The sequence below is a fragment of the Callithrix jacchus genome, chromosome 11 (assembly GCF_049354715.1).
Source record: "Callithrix jacchus isolate 240 chromosome 11, calJac240_pri, whole genome shotgun sequence".
NCBI classification, from domain to species: Eukaryota; Metazoa; Chordata; class Mammalia; order Primates; family Cebidae; genus Callithrix; species Callithrix jacchus.
This window is the reverse complement of record NC_133512.1, coordinates 18,094,796-18,115,124: the sequence shown is the minus strand read 5'-3', so window position 1 is coordinate 18,115,124 and position 20,329 is coordinate 18,094,796. Positions and strand designations below refer to the sequence as shown.

The window sequence follows — 20,329 nt, the reverse complement described above, 5'->3', positions numbered from 1 at the left end:
TCTCTGGTACTTCAGTGCCGGGTTTAGGGGGCACATGTACCATTCAAGTTAGTTTGGCTTTGTAATGAAATTTCAGGGTGGATTTTGGCTTCCTACAGATACGAACTTTCTACCTTTGTAGTATCCTGATCATGAGTTGAAGTAATAGATAAGAGGAAGGCCCATGCCCCATTCAGAGAGTAAGTCTCACATTACCAGGTCAGAAATACTCTCTTTCCTCTTAAGCGTCATGCTGAGTCCTGAGAGTGGTAATCCCGCAGTGGGCGGAGAGGGGAGGACATTACTTTGAAGCTGTGGGGAGGCTTGGGGTTCATTCCTACTGGGCTGTGGGTTCTGGTCTCTTCTACCAGCTTAAACAAAAGGGTACAGATAGCTGGGAGCAGTATCAGTTGAGAGTTGCACGAATCCTGGGTGCTGATATGTGTTGTTTGGTTTTAACACAGGGAGAGGGCAGATGGTGAAGCTCTGGCCACCTGTGAGTGTTGGCAACCCCAGGGGGTCAGTCTGTCCTGCTGGCTGTTCTTTGCCTGAGAACTGGAAATGCTGGACATATGACATTTTCCTTCTGACTCTCCCCATTCGTGTGGCTTATGCAGGAGACAGGGGAGGAACATTCTAAATGACCTGGAGCTGTGCACCTTGCCAGAATCAACAAGCAGGAGAAGCCTTTGGGGAGAACAGTTGAGCCACTTTTCAAAAACAGTAACCCTCTGGGACCCCCGACTTCAAACTGGCCCTGGAGGAGTAGACTGGAGTTGACTGGACTGGAGTGGAAGGCCCTGCTGATTGTGTGAAACAGACCGAGTTGCATGTGGGTTCTGGCCATTGATGTTCATACGTGTGGCCAAATCTCAGACTCAGTATTGTTTTTAAGAAAATCTTTCTGAATGAAGAAATGTCCATGGGCTCGTACTCCGTAAAAGCTAAGATTCTTTGCAGAGTTTCGTTGGGCAGCAGTTCTGTGTCTAGGGGTGGAGGTTTGGCTTCTGTCAGTGTGCCCTGTGGGGTGCTGGCCCAGGCTGAGATTCCCAGGGGAGTACCCCAAGGGCTGGGTCCTAGGGCCCCTTGACTTTCGTAAAATTTACTGAAGGCCCCAAAGGGCTGTGAATATGTGGCTGTATATATTGAAATTTACCATTTTAGGAATTGACAGGCATTTTAAAAATATTTGTTTCTCCATGTAAAAAGAATATTAACCCATTGTGTGGAAACATAACATCTTTTATGGAAAAACTGTATTTTCAAAATGAAAAAAATTAGAAGAATGGTATTGTTTTGTGCTTTTTAAATCCCTTCAATGTCTGCTTTATGAGAAGGCATTTGGATCCCCCCATCTGCAGCCAGTTGCATATCATGTGGCCTCTAGAAAACTCCATTGTACATTTGTGAGGGAATGGGAGGGACAAGGACACATCGGGGGTATCTTATTATCTTGAAGATAGTAAGATAAGGTGGTTTCACCACTCCTGGAGGTCTTGCTGTAGGGTGAGGTCACTCATATGTGGGTACCATGTGACAGGCTACCACAGGTAGAAGCACAGAAGCACAGGTTTACGGATTTGGGCAGAGGCCTGGGAGACCAGGGCTACGACACTCCCTCACTGAAATAGGGAGGTGCCTGGGGAGCACCACTTCCTCTGATCATTCTCTCGTGTCTGTTTGAATTAGAAGCTCAGCAGCTTAGGCCTCAGAGAGATCTTGAGGATACGCGGTCCATACTATGTAACAAATGAGGGAACTTAGTTCTTCAGTTGTCTAGAAAAATTTTATCCCTGTTTGTGTTCAAACGTGGATGCAGCCTGGAAGTGGTAATGCTAGGTGCTGCATACCACCTTGATGGAACTAGTCGAAGTGATTGGCTTTAGTCTTCTGAGACTGCAGAGCCTGGGACCAGTCAGGGCAGCAGCATTCGAGGGACTCTTGGGAAGCTGGCACAGCTCGAGTGTGGGGGCTGTGATGCACAAGCACAGACAGCTGTCTCTCTGTCTCTTCCCCCAGTGTTTGTTGAGCCTGTATGCTGTTTCCTGCCCTGTGTTGGCTGCCCAGGTATATATGACAGTTTCTATCCTCAGGTCACCTTTACTGGGGGGCCGACTAAAGGTCTGTAAAAGAAACTGTGATACCAGTGTCATTCGACAAGCCACCCAAGAGTGCCTTGGAACAAAGGAGTGTTCATTGGCAGGGACTGGAGAATCAGAAGAGGTGGCTCTTTTTACCTGATGTATAAAGGAGCTGAGGAGAGAAGGGCGTTGCAGAGAAAGCAGGGGTCTCCATCCTCTTCCTCCCCACTGCTGTTGCAGGCTGGCAGTCTTTGAGTATGCACACAGATGTGGCTGTGCTGTGCCCTGTCAGAGGTCCTGTGAGTCCCACCACCTCCTAAAGCACAAAGGTCCTTAGTGTGGTGCTCAGAGAGCCCTGAACCATGGGGTGCAGGGTGGGCAGAACTGGCCGTGAGCCGATTTTATAGAAAGGCGGCCTTAGAGGGAGGGTGAGACAGTAATGGCCATGGACCCGTTTTCCTCTGTCAGGAAGGATGGGGGAGTGAGGAGGACCTGATCTATATTTGCCAAGAGAAGCTCTTCAGTAGTTGGAACAGGTGGTTTTGGGGAATATGAAGGACAGGTTGCTTCCTGGGTCCCAGTACTCACTTTCCTCCTGGGAAGCCTGACCTCCTGTGTGGCTGCATGGCTCTGGTCAGATTCCTGACCACTTGGCATCATGACAGTGGAGGACAGTGGGATTCTAAAAAGATTTAGAGGAAACTTAGTAATGTTTATAGGAGACAGTTTGAAATCAGATTGTCGTGACTCTTTTAATGGCTCAAATTGCAGAGAGAAGGATAACTCCTGTAATGAAATGCTAAGAGTGGATTTTGATGGTGGAGCGAAGGAAGTTTGAATTAGCTTTGATTAGCAGCCTCATCACGGGGACTCCGTTGCCATCGGGAGTAGTGGATGCTTTAAGGTGGATTCCCCTCAGTTCAGAGGTGGGCATCAGAGTGATTTGCGTGGACACCAGTCACGCCTGTGGTCCCGGGTAGCTTACTGCTCATCAGCCCAGTGAGTGGGGCTCTGCCTTGCTCCTTTTGGCTTTGCCTCTGGGCCAAGAAGCAAACTTCCTAAAATAGAAAAGGAGGAGCTATTCTTCGGCCAATGATTTGAGGATAGCTAGAACTTAAGTTACCAGCTGTGGAGGGCGGTACCCTGTGGGCCTCATCAACAGCTGAGGGCCCCCTTTCAGAAACCTGTGAGCAAGCTCCTCCAGAATTCTTGCATGCCGCTTTTGCAGAACTGAAAAAAGCAATGGTCAGTCATGCTTGCCCCAAGCTGCTTCTGTCAAGATTCTCATTCTACGGTCTTGACCAATGGGTGGGGTTTGGTTACACTTTTGGCATCTTGCGTTCATAGACTACGGAAACCAGGTTAGGGAGCATGTTGGAGATGGCTCTGTAACTGACAATGCTAAGATTGAGAACATAGTGAGCACTTGGTAAGTGTATATTGAATGAATTAATGAAAGAATAGTGAATTTCAGGACTAAAGGGAAAGAGAAAGAGGTGATTATGAAGGAAGTGAAAACAGACCACCCAGCTGACCACAGTGAAACCGGGGTTTATGGAGTCCTTGTTAGGGCAATTGAATTCTTATTTGGGAATTGAAGGAGTTAGTAATGGAGTCTTAATCTTTTCTACCCAAATTACAAGAGCCAGGTAAAAAGAGAATTAGTGCAGAATCTGGTATTTGAGCTTCCTGCATTGATTTTTCTAAATTATTTTCCAGTTTGCGGGTTATTTCCTTTAGCTAAAGCAACACTCAGAGTTTGCCTTCTCATTGCACAGTTTGTCCCCAAGTCGTGGGAGCTGAGGCTGCGTCCAGGTGGCTGCAGGCCTGGGAGGTATCAGTGATTGGGGGAGATGGGTCTTTTGGGAGAAGTTTGAGTGGACCCAGCTGGGCAGCACCGTAGAGCTGCTGGGCAGGTATTTTTGGGAAACAGAATGCTGAGCTCTCACTCAGAACCCCAGCATAGGAGGCAGATGATCACCTGAGGCCCTCTGCACAGAGAAGGAACCGGCTGTGGAAAGTATCATGGGTTTCTGCTGCTTCCTCAGCTGGTCTCTCCAGTTCCAGGAAGGCAGAACAGGTCATTGAGAGGTACAGCTCAGGCTTCTGGATCGCGACACAGGAGCAAAATGGTGGATGGGTCATGTCTGTGAACAATGAGATGTAAACAGCCCAGCATAGGACACAGGGTTGCCAACATGATGGCCTAGTGGCTCATTGCTAGGCCTGATTTAAGAAAGACACCTGAATAGGATGATGTAAGAACCATCTCTGGGTCCCCAGGGGTGGGTTGGGAGCTGAGCTACGCCCGTAGCTGGCCAGGGGCTGCAGGGACTCTCATGGGTCTGGAGGATATGGCATGGGGGCTGCCACACTGTGACTCATGAATGCGGTGGATAGGGGCCTCAAAGTGGGACAGCTCTGCCCAGACCAGAGCATCCTGCTTCCTGAGGAGCATCTCTGGAGCCTGTGTGACCGCGTGGCCAGAGAGCATGGTCTTGGGGCAGGCAGATGACAGGAGGCTGCACCAGGATGGAAGTTATCTGTGTGAAGGCAGGAAAAAACACAGGACTCTCCCTGCAGTTGGTATGCCTACTCTTAAGGTGTCCCATGCCTGCCTGCATGTGCCTGCCCTGTACCCTCAGGATCCAGGTGTCCTTTTGGAACTGGAGAATCAGGAGCCAGAGGGGCTAACAGCCTGATACTCCTGCCTTAGGTGTCTGGGCAGGCACTCTGGTATTTTTGCCTTGGGCTGCCAGGCTGAGGGTACCCAGGAGGCTGTTGCACCAGTCTGTGCAGGAGACCAAGAAGATTAAATAAAGGAGATGATGCATATTCATTAAAAATGAATACTGCAGAAAAGTTAAACTGCCAAATAAAGTCATTTTTAAAATGGCCACACCCTGTGCCAGTGTTCAGTCTTGTGCAACCTGCCGACTGTATGATAATCATACATTTCAGAGCCATAAATCATTGTTTACCAACCATTCCTGTTTATAGGAACCCTATGTTTTCATTGTCTTTGCTAAATGTTTGGTTTTCTGAATTGAGGATTGGTTTTCCTTATATATGTTAGTATAGCCATTACCCTGAAAACCTAGAACACACAATAGTTAATTATTGAATGTACAAATGATACAGAGTGAAAAGATGCATCATTTTTAAAACAGAATGTGAGGCCCTGCTGGGCTCTGGGGTGTGTCCTGGTGATGGGCTAATGTTGACAATGGGCTCTTTGGGGGTGGTGACAAAGCATCCGAAGCACATTGACTCTTGTTTCCCCACAGCTTCCTTCATTGGGGAGAGGAGAGATCTTAACTGTACACGCCTCTTCACTCCGAACTATTACTGCTTGCACAGTTTTAACAATTGTGATTACATCACATTTCCTCCACAAGCAAGACTGTCTTTCCTCGGTGTATCTCCCCTCCCCCCCCCCAACTTCTTTAAGGGAAGAAGAAAAGGAAAAAGAAAGGCAGAAAAAGAAAAGAAAATAGGAGGACAAAGTCCTTAGGTATTTCCAGAAGTGTCCTGTATAGAAAACAGCCTGTGCAGTTCATATTCCTGTGACTTGACCTCAAGCAGTTAATAGCCTCATTGTGTTTAGGTCTAGGGCAGTGATTTCGCTAGAATTCCTAGAAAGGGAGGGGGAACCCTCCACAAGGGCAGAGGGAGATCATGAGGGACTCTGAGTCTAGGTTTTTGTGTGAGGAAAAGCATATAGGACCATTGGCCCGAAACTGGACGAAAACATTCTTTCTTAGATAAATTTTAAGGTTGCATGAGTAATTTGTGATCTTTATTTTAAATAGTCAAATCCAGAAGTCTGTAGAGAGTGAAATTCCCACTTCGCGTCTCTCTTCCATCTCATGGCCTTCCTTCGAGGTTGGTGTTCTGGGTTCCTTTGGCTCTTTTGTGTGTGGAATTAATTAATTACTTTTTTATTGATATGTAATAGATATACATGGTTTCAAGGTATGTTAAATAATTTAATACATTCATAAAATTTACAAAGATCAAATCAGTTTACTTGGTATATCTACCACCTTAAATATTTGTGTTAATGCTAGAATCATTCAAATTCTTCTTGCTGTTTTGAAGTGTACAAGGGATTATTGCGGACGATAGTCACCTTATTGGTTTATTAAATTAAGTGTACTTATTTCAAGAATGAGCAGAAATAAGGCCTAGTATTGCATAAATCAATAAGATGACCATATGTTTGTGACCATTAATCATCTTCCTTTCCTTCTCTGTATCCCCTACTCTTCCCACGCTCTGGTAACCGCCAGTCTGCTCTCTGTCTTCATAAGATTCACTTCATAGCTTGCACGTGAGTGAGAACATGTCATATATCTTTCTATGCTGGGCTTATTTTACTTAACATAATGGTGTCCATGTTCATGCATGCTGTTGGAAATGATAGGATTTCACTCCTTTGTTATGGTTGAATAGTACTCTACTGTGTATATGTACCACATTCTTTATGAGTTCATTGTTGTTGGACACTTAGATTGATTCCATATCTTGACTATGTCATTTTGATACAGTGCAGATGTTCTTTTGGGTATACACCCAGCAGTGGAATTGCTGCATCACGTGGTAGTTCTATTTCTAGTTTTCTGAGGAACCTCTATATTGTTCTCCATAGGGGCTGCACTAATTGACATTCCCACCAACAGAATACAAGGGGTCGCCTTTGGTACATTCTCCCCAGTATCCATTATTCCCTTTTTGATAATAGTCATTTTAACTGGGGTGAGATGCTCTCTCATTGTGTTTTTGATTTGTATTTTTCTGATAAATAGTGATGTTGAGCATTTTTTGGCTATACCTGTTGGCCATTTGTGTTTCTTCTTTTAGAGATGTCTGTTCACATGTTCTGCCCATTTTAAAACTGGATTACTTGTTTTTTTGCTATGGAGTTGTTTGAACTCCTTATACATTCTGGTTATTAATCTCTTGTCAAATGAGTAGTTTGCAAGTAGTTTCTGTCATTCTCTCTCTGTTTGGAATTCCTGGGCGCAGACACCCTCAGATTCGCAGCTTTCCCTTTTTGACTGCAGTGTTGCCTATTCCTGGTGCTTAGCAATTTGCCTCCTTTGTTAAATACTTGCCTTCTGTCACTGCTGTGTGAAGTACTCTGGGAATTGCATCATTTCATCCTTGCATGAAGTTGGGACTGTTTTGTTCTCAGTTTACAGTTGAGGAAATTGAGGCAGAGGGTGGCCGAGCTGCCCCCACCACAGCTGCTGGGGGCTGTGTCCTGTTGGACCAGCCATGGAGCCCATGTCCTGTGGCGGCTTTAGAGCTCTTGCGTGCCTTCCAACGCTGCTTCTCATGCTGGAGGACTACCGTGCTCTACTATATTTAAGTCGGCTCCTGGCCAGGCATTTTTTCCATGAGTTCAGCAAAGATTTGAGCTGCTTGGCTCTGTGCTGAGAGATGGGATACAGCAGTAATCAGGGCAGATAGGATCCTTGGCCTCAGAGCTGCCTCTTCTTGGGGAAAGGGACACAAAAAAAGTTGGCAGGAAGACGAACAGCACTAGCAAGCCTTATGTACGCTGCAGAAGAAGAGGCAGCCAAGGACTGAGCTATAGACCTGGGTCTGGAGTGGGCCAGGTGGCCTGATGGGGAGCATTGATGCTCCTAGGAGGCTATGGGGAGGGGAAGGTGGAAGGCAGCCAGGGCCACAGGTTTGAAAAAATTTCAAATTCAAGGCAGAGAGCATGCAAAGGCCACGAGGGAGGATAGAGTTTGAGAATTTGGAAGCCAGGAAGGTGAGCAAAGTGACTCCAGCATGGGACAACCGTGTCTGGGCAGCCTGCAGATGAGGCAGGAGCCCCATGGGTCAGGCCTGGCAGCTGTTGCTGGAAAGTTGGGTGCATTTGAAGTACAGAGGGCGATGATGTCATCTTATGGGCTCCCCAGAGCTAGAGCTGGTTGAGTGGGAAGCAGTGAGGATGCTGAGAGACAGGGCAGCTGAGTCCCAGTTCAGATGCGGGGCAAAAGCCTGCAGTTGGCAGCAGAGATGGAAGGAAGTGGATGGCTCTCAGACACTCCTGCAGCCAATGAGCTGCTGTGGCAGATTACATGGAAGGAAGGCAGAAGAGCAAGTGAGCTATGGAGAACTCTGGTTTCTGCCTTGTGCAGTTTGGTGGGTGCCATGAACTGAGGGAGGGGAGGGATTTAGGCAGGCACATTTAGGTTGCTTCTAGTTTTTCTGTATAAAGTGTGTAGTAAACATTCCTTGTATGTATGTGTATATGTACAGGTGTGTATGTGTGTGAGTCTTTCTGTAGGATAAGCTATTCCAAGTAGGATGCTTACGCCTAAGACTAAAGTCTGAAAGCTGCTGCCCTGGCTCCCGTGGGCCTCCCCATGCCTGTATGGTATGATCCCACGCCAGTTTAGAGGAGCCCTGTCGCTTTTCAGGCCATTCTCAACTCTGGGTAGTCCTGGTTCTTTTCATTTTCAGCTGTCGATTATAGCTCATGTTTGTCTATGTCTCCCTGCCTCCTAGAGAAGTTCAGATGTTTCTCATGTCTGTTTTGCAAATTGCTTGCTTCTGCCCTCTCCCCATTTTTATGCTGGGCTGCTTATATCCCAGCTCTTATTTCAATAAAGAAGAGATTAAATGCAGATTGTTGGCTGCATGGTACTGCAAATATTTTGTCCCAAGGCGTTTTGCCTGTCGTTTGATTTGTCTATAGGGTCTTTTGCTGAACAGGAGTTGGTTTTTTTCTTCGTGGCTTCAAGGTTAAGAATCTTGCCTATGAAGATCTTCCTCGCTCAGATTTTATAACATTCTTCTTCTCTATTATCTCCTAGTAGTACAGTAGTTCTTGTAATGTTTAAGTCATCATTCTCTAAGGCACATGTGGGAGGTAAGGATATGACCTTGGGATCTTACTTAGCATAAGTTGCCCGCTGTCCATGACCTTATTTTTAATTTATGTGTGATCATTCACCTCTGTCTGCATTCTCTTACTGTATTCTGTAGATGGACATGTCTCTTCCTGTATCTGTAAATCAGCAAGCTGAGTTCCTTGAAGAGAGGGCCTTCCTTGGGATTGTATTGCTTTAACTCACTGATAGGGAGGTAGAGTGGCCCTCAGCAAAGTGAGGGCTTCCCTTCAAAGGAGGTGGTACGTTTCTATCCTTCTGGTCTTCTTTTGGGTTCCGCAGAAGTTTGTCATTTTCTTCAAAGGATCTCATATATATTCTTTAGTGTGTTATTTTGGTTGCTTCTGTGAATTAAATCATTTTCACCATTAGACTTCCTAGGTGTCTTAGAGCTGCTGTGGAGAAGGGCTGGGAGGGTTTGTAGCTTGCTCTGGGATTGCAGTCTTATTAAACGTTCACATTGCTTCCAATTGTTTTTCAGTGCATGGTCTTGCATTTCATCTGTAAAGAGTGATGGTATATTAGTCTGTTCTTGCACTGCTGTAAAGAAATACCTGAGACTGGTTAATTCATCAAGAAAAGAGCTTTAATTCACTCCCGATTCTGCAGGCTGTACAGGGAGCCTGGCAGCATCTGCCTGGCTTCTGAGGAGGCCTCAGGAAACCTACAACCAAGCTGGAAGGTGACAGAGGAAGCAGGCAAATTTTATATGGCTGCAGGAGGAGGAACATAAGTGGGAGGAGAGACATGTCCATCTACAGAATACACTTAAACAACAAGGTCTTGTGAGAACTCCATCACAACAGCACAATGAGGATGGCGCCAAACCATTCATGAAGGATCTACCACCATGGTCCAGTCACCTTCTACAGGCCCCACCTCCATCCAACACTGGAGATTACAGTTTGACATGAGATTTGGTGGGGACACGGAACCAAACCGTATCAGATGGTTTTTAAAAAGCTGTTTCAGTGGGGGGATGGAGGCAGCAAACCACCATGGCTTGTGTGTACCTATGTAACAATCTTGCAAGATCTGCACATGTACCCCAGAACTTAAAGTATAATTAAAAAAAAAAATCTTTTTCAATTCAACATTTGCACCTTGTTTCTGTTTCTTATTTCACCTAATTTTCTAGGCCCCTAGGATAGTTATGGCTGATACTGCCATTGTGAGCTTTCTGGCCCTAATTGTAATGGGGATATCATTTGTGCTTCTTCATTGTGTGTGCCACTTGCCTGCTGGAAGTTTTGGGTAGACACCTTTTATCCGGTTAAGGGGGTTCCTTATTTATACCTCATCACTAAAATCTTTAATTACTGGCAGGCAGGGGATTCAAAAATAAATTCTGTTGTCTTCTGTGCTTTGGATTTCAGGCTCCCTCTTGTAGCTTTTCTTTGTGTTCTAGCAAGTGATTGAAAGAATCAAAATGAAGAGAAACCTTACAATAATTGCAAAAGTTTTCTATCTTTTTTTCCTCATGGTACAAATGATATTTTATGAAAACCACAAACTGTGTCACAGGGATTCAAACATCCAGGTATCTGTTGGCTTGCCTCTCGGCTCTGCTGTTGATTAGCTGTGTGGCCTTGGCATGTAATTACTGTCTTCCTTCTAGCCTTGGTTTCTGCATCTGTAAAATGGGGGTAACAGTGCTGCCTCAAAGGATTGATACCTAGTTGTTCTTAGTTAAAAATCACCTATCTTTGCATTTTGTGTTTTGTGTCTCACATGCCTTTTACTTCCTTCAATTTGATCTTGGAAAAGCCCTCCGGTGAGAGATTGTAAAGCATTTGGAAGTTTCTGACAGGTAATCGGTTGTCAATCAAGAGTGGCTGCTGCTGTCCTTGGGTACAGTTATCATAGCTGTCACCACCATCTTGGGTGGCATCATCCGAGTCAGGAATGGCCGCGAGCCCTGGGATTCTAGGCCCAGAGATCCTGTGTGCGAAGACACGTATCCACTCGTGTTTCAGCGTAGCTTGTGTAGCACGTGGTGCCACGGTAAAAATACTGATGTTCGTACAGATTTGACTCTTCTGGATGAATAGTAGCATGTCTTTTTGTGCCAAGTACACACTATTTTAACGACTTTTGCTTTAGGGTGCATTTTACTATATGATGAGTAATTCTCCTTTAATGTTCTATGATTGACCGTCTTACCACTTACTTTGTTAATTTTAGGATTATTCCACTGGTTCTAAGAAAAACTCAGCTTGAATTTAGATAGATATATACTGCATTTCATTTATAAAGTTGTTTTGGATATTTGTATTACTTTTAAGAGAATTAATCCTTATGATGTTTAGTCTTTCCATTTAGGAACTAGTGTGTTTTCGTTAATTTAGGTCTTTTTATATCTCCGAAGTGCTATGATATTTTATGGTTTGTATAGAATTATTCTTAGGGCTAACGTAAAATGTGCATACATATGTATGTATGTATATAAGCTATTATGAATGTGGTCTTTTCCGTAGGGTTTCTGCCGAGTCACGTCACTGTTTTTCTGCCTAGTCACTGTTCTGTGCACGTGTGTATGTGTGCATGTGTATTTATCCTGCCTCTCACCCATCTGCTGGCCTTTGGCTAGTTTTAGAGCAGTGTGCTGCTTCTATCCAGGAGGCAGCCTCTGACACCCCTGGGCTTCTGGCCTGTGTGGCCGTGGGGTTAGCATGCTCTCTAGCTAACCCATGTTTGTGCTTGCTTGGCTGGTGGCTTCTGGAGGCCCCACACTGAGGATTTTTGGGCCTGTTGGGCCTGCTTGACCCTGAAATTGAGACCCAGGTGGAGTCTGGGCCTGTTTACACATTTTGGCTAAGTTTTGTTGGTTTCAGTGATAGTGGCAGTTCAGAAGATGTTCTTGGGGTGTCCGTGCTCTGCCCCCTGGCCATTCACTGTCTCTATGGCCCTCTCCTGGTATCTGTTGGTAGACAGGTTAGTGAGGAAAAGACCTTCCTAAAATTGGGCCGGATGAATAGGTCCCTGGCGACTGAGTGGCTGCTGAGCCTTTCTGCATGTTTGGTGAATTGAAAGTACAGCCGCCCTCCTATTCCACAGGTTGTGCATCTGTGGCTTCCGCATCCTTGAATTCAAGTAACCATGGATAAAAGTATTCAAAAAATCCCCCAAACAGTCAAATATAACAATAAAACTTAATTCACATAAAAATGATACAGCATAAAAGCTATTTTCATAGCATTTACATCGTATCAGATATTGTAATTCATCTAGAAATGTTTTAAAGTGAATGGAAGTGTGTAGGTCATACGCAAATACTACTCCATTTTATACCAGGGACTGGGGCATCCTCCGATGGATTTTGGTGTCTGTGGGGTCCTGGAAGCGATATTGGCAGTGAGGTGGGATGGTTTTTGTTTTTGCTTCGTTCTGCTGCTGGCTTCCATGGGCCTCCTGTTCTAGCATCCTCACCAGGAAAGGAGCTGTGGCTGCTGGGTTTACATTACTGAATGAAGATGCCACAAGATACACCTGATAAAAGTGGTGTGAAGTGTGGCATTTCTTTTCTTTTGAGGCAGGGACTCACTCTGTCACCCAGGCTAGAGTGCAGTGAAGCGATCTCGGCTCAGTGCAGCCTTGACCTCCTGGAGTCGAGTGATCCTCCCACCTCAGCCTCCTAAATAGCTGGGATGACAGTTGCCCACCACCACACCCAGCTAATTTTTTAAAAAAGATTTTTATTTATAGAAATGAGGTCACACTATATTGCCATAAGTGTTCTCAAAGCAATCCTCTAGCTTTGGTTTCCCAAAGTGTTGGGATTACAGGTGTGAGCCACTGTGCCCAGCCTGTATTTCATAGTTAATTGTTGTTTCAGCTTTAAGCTGTCCACAGATTCTGGCAATAGCATTCTGAAATTTTATAATTACTTTTTAGAAATGTGCCTTTTAATTCCATTCTGTTTACATATTTCTCAATTTGTCTTCATAAGCACCCTCTTACTTCTGGGAAAACACAGTTGTCTCTGATATCAGTACAATATGGAGTTTAATTTTTTTTAACTAAAAGTACTCTGGTATTCCGTCCCCTTCTGAGAAGGCCTAGACTTCACTCCAGAGCTCTCTGGCAGAACAGGCTGAATACCGTCGTCACGAAAGTTAGGATTTGTTGAGTGTCTAAATAGTCACTGTTATTACTCTAAATATTTAGTGTGAGAAAGCTAGACAGAAGGAAAACTTTATATAAGCTTGGGAATTTTTGGAAGATATCTAAGATACTAAACAGAAATCAAGAGGCCCTTTGTTTCTGGGATATTTTGGAGTTAAGTTAAGACATTATTTATTTTCGCCCAGGTTAGTGTATTCTTTAAAATCTCAAGTTGATGTCAGGTCCAACTAGAAACCACGTAAGAAGTCTGTCCTGACTGATAGGCGAATAGCCGAATGAGCCCTTTAGACTCTAATTCTGTCGGGGTAAGCGTGTGAAGCGCGCTGGTCTGTAGTCGGGCTGTTGGTGGTCTGGGGGTCGGTGCCAGATGAGGCCATTGTAAACGGAGCCGAGAGGTTCTGTTTGCAGCAGCTCTCCCCTGTATGTTGATGGGCAGGCACTGAGGTTACTGAAGAGCTATTGTATCTTGTATCTTACTAACTCTTCTCAGTTTATCAGGTTCAAAGATCACGTTGTCTCTGTTTTGTCAACTGTAAATATCAACTTCCTTGAAAATAGACAAAAATGGGTGAAGTGATGATGGTTTGATAGGTCAAGTATATTTCATTTTACCTTAATGATGTATTTATCATGCCCATGAGAAAAAGCAAACCTTTTAAGCACATGTCTTAAATTTGAAGCCACATGCCTGAAGATGCACTGGGTGGTGGCCCTGGCATTCGAATCAGAATCAAGGAAAGGATTAGGCTCTCTGGAAATGGAACACACATCATGATATGAGAATTAGCGGTGCTTCATATGCTGTCATGATGGTGACCCTAAGTCCGTTTCCCAGGGTTCCCATTGCCGTGTCATAGACCCTCATACCTGTTTGACCATGCACCTTTTTTTCTTACCTTGTAGTCACTTAAGCTCCTAGAACTTAGAAATATTCTAGGTGACATAATCATCTTGATACTTTTCAAACTTCCGGTTTCCTTGAAAGGGTTAGAGCCGGTACCCTTAAGAAAATGCTTTTGCATAGGCAAGTGATGCTCAACTTTGATCAGTCTCATGATCGTGTATCGCATATCTCCTCTTTTGGTCCTAAAAAGATTAGCATCCCTTTTAAACATTAGCAAGCTTCATAGCTTGCAGGTGGCTGGTGTGTTTCACACCTGAAAATGGGAGAATTCTTTGTGGTCTTGTAGTTAATGATGACTAGCGCATTTGTTTAATGTTTGCTATGTGTTGGGCCGTGTCCTAAGTCTTTACATGCATTAGCCCGCTTAATCCTAATAAAAGCTCTGTGAGAGAGATACTGTTTGTGTACTGATTTTATAGCTGGGAACACTGAGCCCAATGACTCAATAATTTGCCCAGACATCAGCCGCTAAGGGGTGGTGGTATCTGGAGATGAACCAAGGCTCTCTGGAGCCTGGATTCTTAGCAAGCATGTTCAGTGGGACCTGTTCTAAAAAACAGCCATTTGATAGCTATAGTTGCACATTGGTCTTTTTATTTCTGGGCCCAGGACTTCTTCATATCAGGTAAGAGGCAGGGGCAGGTTTCCTTTTCACCATTTAACAATTAGGAAAATGTAGCTTCTGAGTCCTTCATGGAGGGATCTGTTGAGAGCACCCACCTTGCAGGCGGGGGACCTCCTCCATCCAGCACAACAGTGATAGGAGGCTCCTAGGTGGCACCCTTGCTTTGTGCCAGTCACACTGCTAAGTCATTCTCTGTGGGTTTCATTTAGACATGTTGAAATCCAGTGGCGTTCCAGTGCAGTATATGAAAATCCTCAAGTGCTGTGGGTTTCATCCCATGCCCTGCATTGGGGCCAGAGCCAGGGAAGACCAGCCCAGGTCACTACAGAGTCTCTTCTGGCAGGGATTTGACTTGGTCTCTACCCTCTTCTCCATGCCAAGAACACACCTGTGAACTGGGGGCTCTGTGCCTTGAGCTCTCAGTTCATAAGACTTGAATGATGAATTGAAGATCAGAGCCAGGATTGGAACCCCAGGTCTGCCTGCTCTGCACCCCTCTTGTGGATGCATGTGTGCCATGTAGAATGCCCAGCGGGGTTCTGCTGAGAACACTAGTACCAGGCACTGTGGGCTGGGGCCAGGTCTGACATGGAGGCAGGTCCCTGCTGGGTGGGCCGAAGCTTGTAGCCTGGGAGAACTCTGAGAAGGACATGGACATTGACAAGTGAATTCTAGGTAACTTTGCCTTGCAAGAGGGCAAAGGTCTGTGCACTTTGTACTCCGCCTGACTTGGAGGCAGCTTGCTTTCAAGATGCAGAGATATTCTGGCTGTGAGCGGAGAGCCCCAGGACATCTTCCCTCTGTCCTCTGTCTCGGCATCACATGGGAACTAGAAACCTACATCTTCTGTTGTCGTGTCCGTGTTTGGTTCTTCGGCACACTCTTTTAAATGATCTTCTTGGGAAAAAAAATTCTTTTATATCTGTTTCAGAAGTTTTATTTCTGGGCTCAGAATATAAGTTCATTTGTATAAATTCTACCTAAGTTCAGTGATGGCCTCTTTAACTTTCCAGCTTTGGCGCTGACCACCATGCTGAGCAGGAAGCAGCAGCCGCAGGCCCAGTGACTGGCGGCTCAGTGACCGGCAGCCAGGTCTTCACCTGGGTCCTCTCAGTGAAGCCTGGGTGGCCATCCCAGCAGACAAAGCTACTGAGCCATCTCCTGACAGGTAATCCCTATACTTGACACTAGTCACTAGTGCCTTTCTTTGCAGGAGAGTCGCCTGCTCAGTATTGAGTAAGGTGGTTGGTGAATGCGTGTCACTGTAGGTAGAGGCCTGATACTAGACCCTTTATTCCAAAGGGAGTCTCCTGTCTCTGTCCCCTCTCTCCCGCTCCTCCTTGGCTTGGCTCTGCCTGGGGATGCTGGGCTGAGTCAGGAAGGGACTCAGAGACCAAGAGACTGGTCTGCAGCAGAGCCAGGCTGTGCAGATGCTCCTTGCTGACATGTCTCTGGGCCTCACGGGTCTCCCTATGCCCTTCCATAAGGTGGGAGTGACGCTGCCTGCCTCCCGGGTCACTCTGGGCACCCCTTGCGAGCCTTAGGAGTTGGGCTAGAACACAGTATGGGAGGGTCTTGCCCTGTGCCTTGTTCCTGATGTGTGTGTTAGTGTGCCCTTGCCTCAGTCTGTGCAGAGACTGGGGACTCTTATAACTAACAGAGGCCCTGGGCAGTGCTGGCGCCCTGGCCTTCTCTTAGCACATCAGCCTCAGGTGGTCCTTTCTGGGAATGGACCTTCTCTTTGTCCTGCTCGGCCCTGGGTAGGGGATTCTTACAGTGCCGTTGGCAGGTCTGAGATGGTAGCTGGAGATGCAGGTAGAGAGCTGAGGCCTGAACGGCTTCAGCACACAGACATGGAGCCTTTGCCCCTAGAGTGGAGGGTGCCGTTACCTCAGGCTGCCCCGCAGTATCCCGCAGACTGGGCGGCTACACAACAGAAGCTTGCTTCCTTACAGTTCTGGAGGCCAGAAGCCTGAGGTCAAGGGGACAGCTGAGTTGGTTCCTCCTGAGGCCTCTCTCCTGGGCTTGCAGATGGCTGTCTTCCTGCAGTGTTCTCACCTGCTCTTCCCTCTGGACCTGTCTATGTTTTAATCTCCTCCTCCTGTAAGGACACCAGTTGTATTGGATTAGGGCCCACCCTTGTGACCTGGTTTTAACTTAGTGATCTCTGTAAAGACTCTGTCTCCAAGTACAGTCACATTCTGAAGTCCTGGGGGTTAGGGCTTTCACACAGAAATGTTTGGGAACACAGTTCAGCCCAGGCAAAGGGCCCGAAGGGAGGCTGGGGGCGCTGGGTCCTGCCGGTCACCTTCCCTCATATCCACACCCTTGATAGGAAGGTTCTGGGTTGTCTTTTTCCGAATGTCTGCCTTATGTTAGCTTTGTGTTAGATGCTGAGTGACATTTTACACGTCCCCTTCTAAATTCAAAAGGTGTGCACGTGGGCGTTTTCCTTCTTCCCTCCAGACAGCTCACACTGCTGTTGCTTTTTTTCTGAGAGTCCGTGCCCCTGCGTAGAGAGGTCCTGGTGCCAGTGAGGAGGGGGAGCTGTCTCCTGCAGCTCGCGCCCTGGTCATGCATGAACCGTGACCTCCCCCGACTGCCACTGCCCTGCTGGGGAAGTGGGCTGTGCTGTCAGGATGGACTGTCTTTTGTAAAACAGGCCCTTCACCCTCCTAGTCACAACGTAGGTGGGTGAAGGTAGCAGACCTCCCTGTCTCACAGTGGATCAGAGAAAAAGCCACCGCTTTGTGGCCAGTGGTCCTACCCCTTCTATGCCTGAGACCCAGGGCAGGGCTCCACGGCAGCTGAGTCCCTCATCTTGCCTCTTGGCTGCTCACTGCAGATGGCATACAGTGCCTGAACCATCAGGCAGGTGTGTGAGCTGCAGGAAGGTGGCCCTGTGATGCTGAGTCTGGGAGTCCCGTGCTCACGGACAGGTGGTCGCCCTCCTCAGACCCGTCTGCCCCTTTGTGTTGCCTGAGATCCTTCATCGGTGACACAGATTTGTTGTGAGTGATGCTGAGATTCCTTGAGATTTGTGATGAGTTTTCTTTCTGGCAAGGCTTTATAGTGTTGAAGAGGCACACCTGAAAAAGGCAAACAGCCATCTCTCCCCAGCCCCGCCACTTCCTGGATCACCTGACAGCCTTGCACTTCCTGCCTTTTCTTCCTGGTCATGTCATGCAAAGAGAGCTCTCCTTCCCAGCCTCTGCATTCCAGTAGCCTGATTAGGGACTGCTTGGCATGGACATGACATTGAAACAAAACTTCGTTTCTCAGTTAGTCTTTGTGGTTTTGGCTTGAAATCTGATTATCACTGGCAGCTAATGGAGCAGGTCCACCTACGTGGGTGGCTCTACTCCGTGGGGTGCCTCCTCCATCCTCCAGGAGGGAGACGCTGAGTCTGTGGCCATCTATGGCCCCATTTGACTAGTTTGAGTCCCTCGAGGGGTCAGCAGGTGTTGAATGAGGCATGACCTTCCAGGGAATGCTCTGGGAAGTAGTTTCACTTTGTAAGCCATGAAACCTTTCCTTGACTTGGGATAGTCAGATGGGCTCCCTCCTGTCCATCGAGTGAATGAGTGAATGTGGGCACCCATGTGGTACTTGGCACTGTCCAAGTGCTGGGCCACCATGGTCACTAGATGGCCCCAGCCCCTACCTGCAAGGAATGCATTTTTGGTAGAAAGATACCCTATTTGGAACTCATGTTCTGCTTTACCTAACAGGTGAAGCCCAGTCCCGGGGGTTTCAGAAAGATGCTGCAAAGCGAGTCTGAGAAGAACTAGTCATTGTCAGAGTAGACTTCAGTTTACAGAGGGTCTCAGATGAGGACACCCAGGTCTGGATGTGATGGGACCCGAGGTGGGAATCCCAGACTATTTAGTGACTAGCCGTGGCACTAGAATGGGGGAATCATCTGGGCCTCAGGGCAACCCTCCCGCTGTCCTTCACTGCTCACTGCTTCTAAGAGCCAGCCCTGTTTGTTTTGGGGTCAAGGAGGGAGAGGCGGAAATATGCAAATGGTCCTAATGTTCTTAGTTTCCCTGAGTGTTTCCCTCAGGCCCATGATTTCTTGGGGACCATAGCTTGGCTCTCCTGTGTCCCCATTTTTGGTTACTTGTCTTGTTCTTATTGGAGAAGTTTTAGGGGTTGCCTGGGGTTCAAAGCATCACATCCCCAAACTCAGTGTCCACTGCAGCAGCTTCTGCCTTGCGGAGCTCGGCCTCAGAGAAAGAGCTCTGCTCTCCTGCTCATGGCCCTTGGAGACTGGCCCAGCCACGATAGGGCAGCTCTTCCTGGGCTCTTATTCACACAGGAGGGCGACTCTCAGGACCCTGCTCACCCTTGGGATGCAGTCAGGGGAGGACTCATCACACCAGGCTATCGTAGCGACACAGAGCTTCGCTAAGGTCATTCCTCTGCCCAGATGCTCCAGTGCATGGTTCTTTCCCATTTACAGGAGAGTTTGAACCAAAAAACTTGCAGAAACTAACCAAGAATGGTATGCCTTGCACCTTGCTCTTTCCAAGGAAAGGCAACTTGTACAGTTGTGCCGTGCAACCGTTTCGCTCCTCACAGTCCCATAGCTTTTCCCATTCAAAAGTTCTTTCAGAAACTCCTGTGTACCTTGATGTTGCCTCACCCTTCCTATTTTGACATCCTCTTAACTTTCGGCTTCTGTAACGTGAGCCTCCCTGATTCTCCTAGTTATCCTTTCCTGTTTTTGTAGCCCCTCATTTTTCCCCTAATAACTTTGCTTCACCGTCCTCCCCATAGGAGAGCACTCGCACATTCTCCTATTGAGTTCTTCTTGTCTTGTTTCTGCCTCACTTGGGGCACTTAACCTGCACACCTTGACTCTGTGGTTTTGTATGAGCTTCTCTTCCTCACTGGATTGCACTGGGAAAGCTTGGATCACGTGTCATTCATGTGCCTTGGCATCCCTGATCAGCCAGCAAGATTCCTCAACAGTATATTTAAGTAAAGTGTCTTTAAACAGAAACACATGTAAAACGAGGTTATGTATTGATTGGCTGATGAAAATGTGACCAGCTCGTAGAAACCTAACTCTGTATTTCCCCTAGGGACAAAGACTCACCATTCACTAACTCAGTGTACAAGGTGACTTTAAAGCACTTTACTGTCAATGGGCATTTGGGTTATACCACAAGTAAGGAGAATTGCTCCACTTGTTCTTGGTCACACCAAATGCTTTGATAGCCACCTGCCCCCCAAATTGTTTTCATTGTTTTTTTACCAGCTCAAATTAGATATAATTCATTCAGCACGATAAACTGCACATATTTAATGCAAACGGATACATTTTGACATATGTGAAGCCATCATCAAGTAACCAAAGTAATGAAAATATTCATTACCTTCCAGACTTCCTGGTGCCCCTTTGCAGTTCCTTCCCACCCTTTCTTTTTTTTTTTTTTTTTTGAGACGGAGTTTCACTCTTGTTACCCAGGCTGGAATGCAATGGAGCAATCTCGGCTCACCGCTACCTCCGCCTCCTGGGTTCAGGCAATTCTCCTGCCTCAGCCTCCTGAGTAGCTGGGATTACAGGCGCGCGCCACAACGCCTTTTTTGTATTTTTAGTAGAGACAGGGTTTCACCATGTTGACCAGGATGGTCTCGATCTCTTGACCTCATGATCCACCCGCCTCGGCCTCTCAAAGTGCTGGGATTACAGGCTTGA

General features: G+C 46.7%; 2 protein-coding genes across 10 annotated transcripts in view; both read left to right on the top strand.

The window, feature by feature from the left end:
• GRB10 (growth factor receptor bound protein 10) overlaps nucleotides 1-20,329 on the top strand; it is a 212,968-nt gene that overhangs the window by 21,126 nt on the left and 171,513 nt on the right. The window lies entirely within an intron of this gene.
• Nucleotides 1-20,329, top strand: part of LOC144578329 (uncharacterized) — a 79,803-nt gene that overhangs the window by 10,661 nt on the left and 48,813 nt on the right. The window contains exon 2 of the mRNA XM_078342440.1: nucleotides 15,636-15,790. Within this exon, the coding sequence (XP_078198566.1) occupies nucleotides 15,636-15,790 (155 nt within the window). The remainder of the gene's footprint in view (nucleotides 1-15,635; nucleotides 15,791-20,329) is intronic.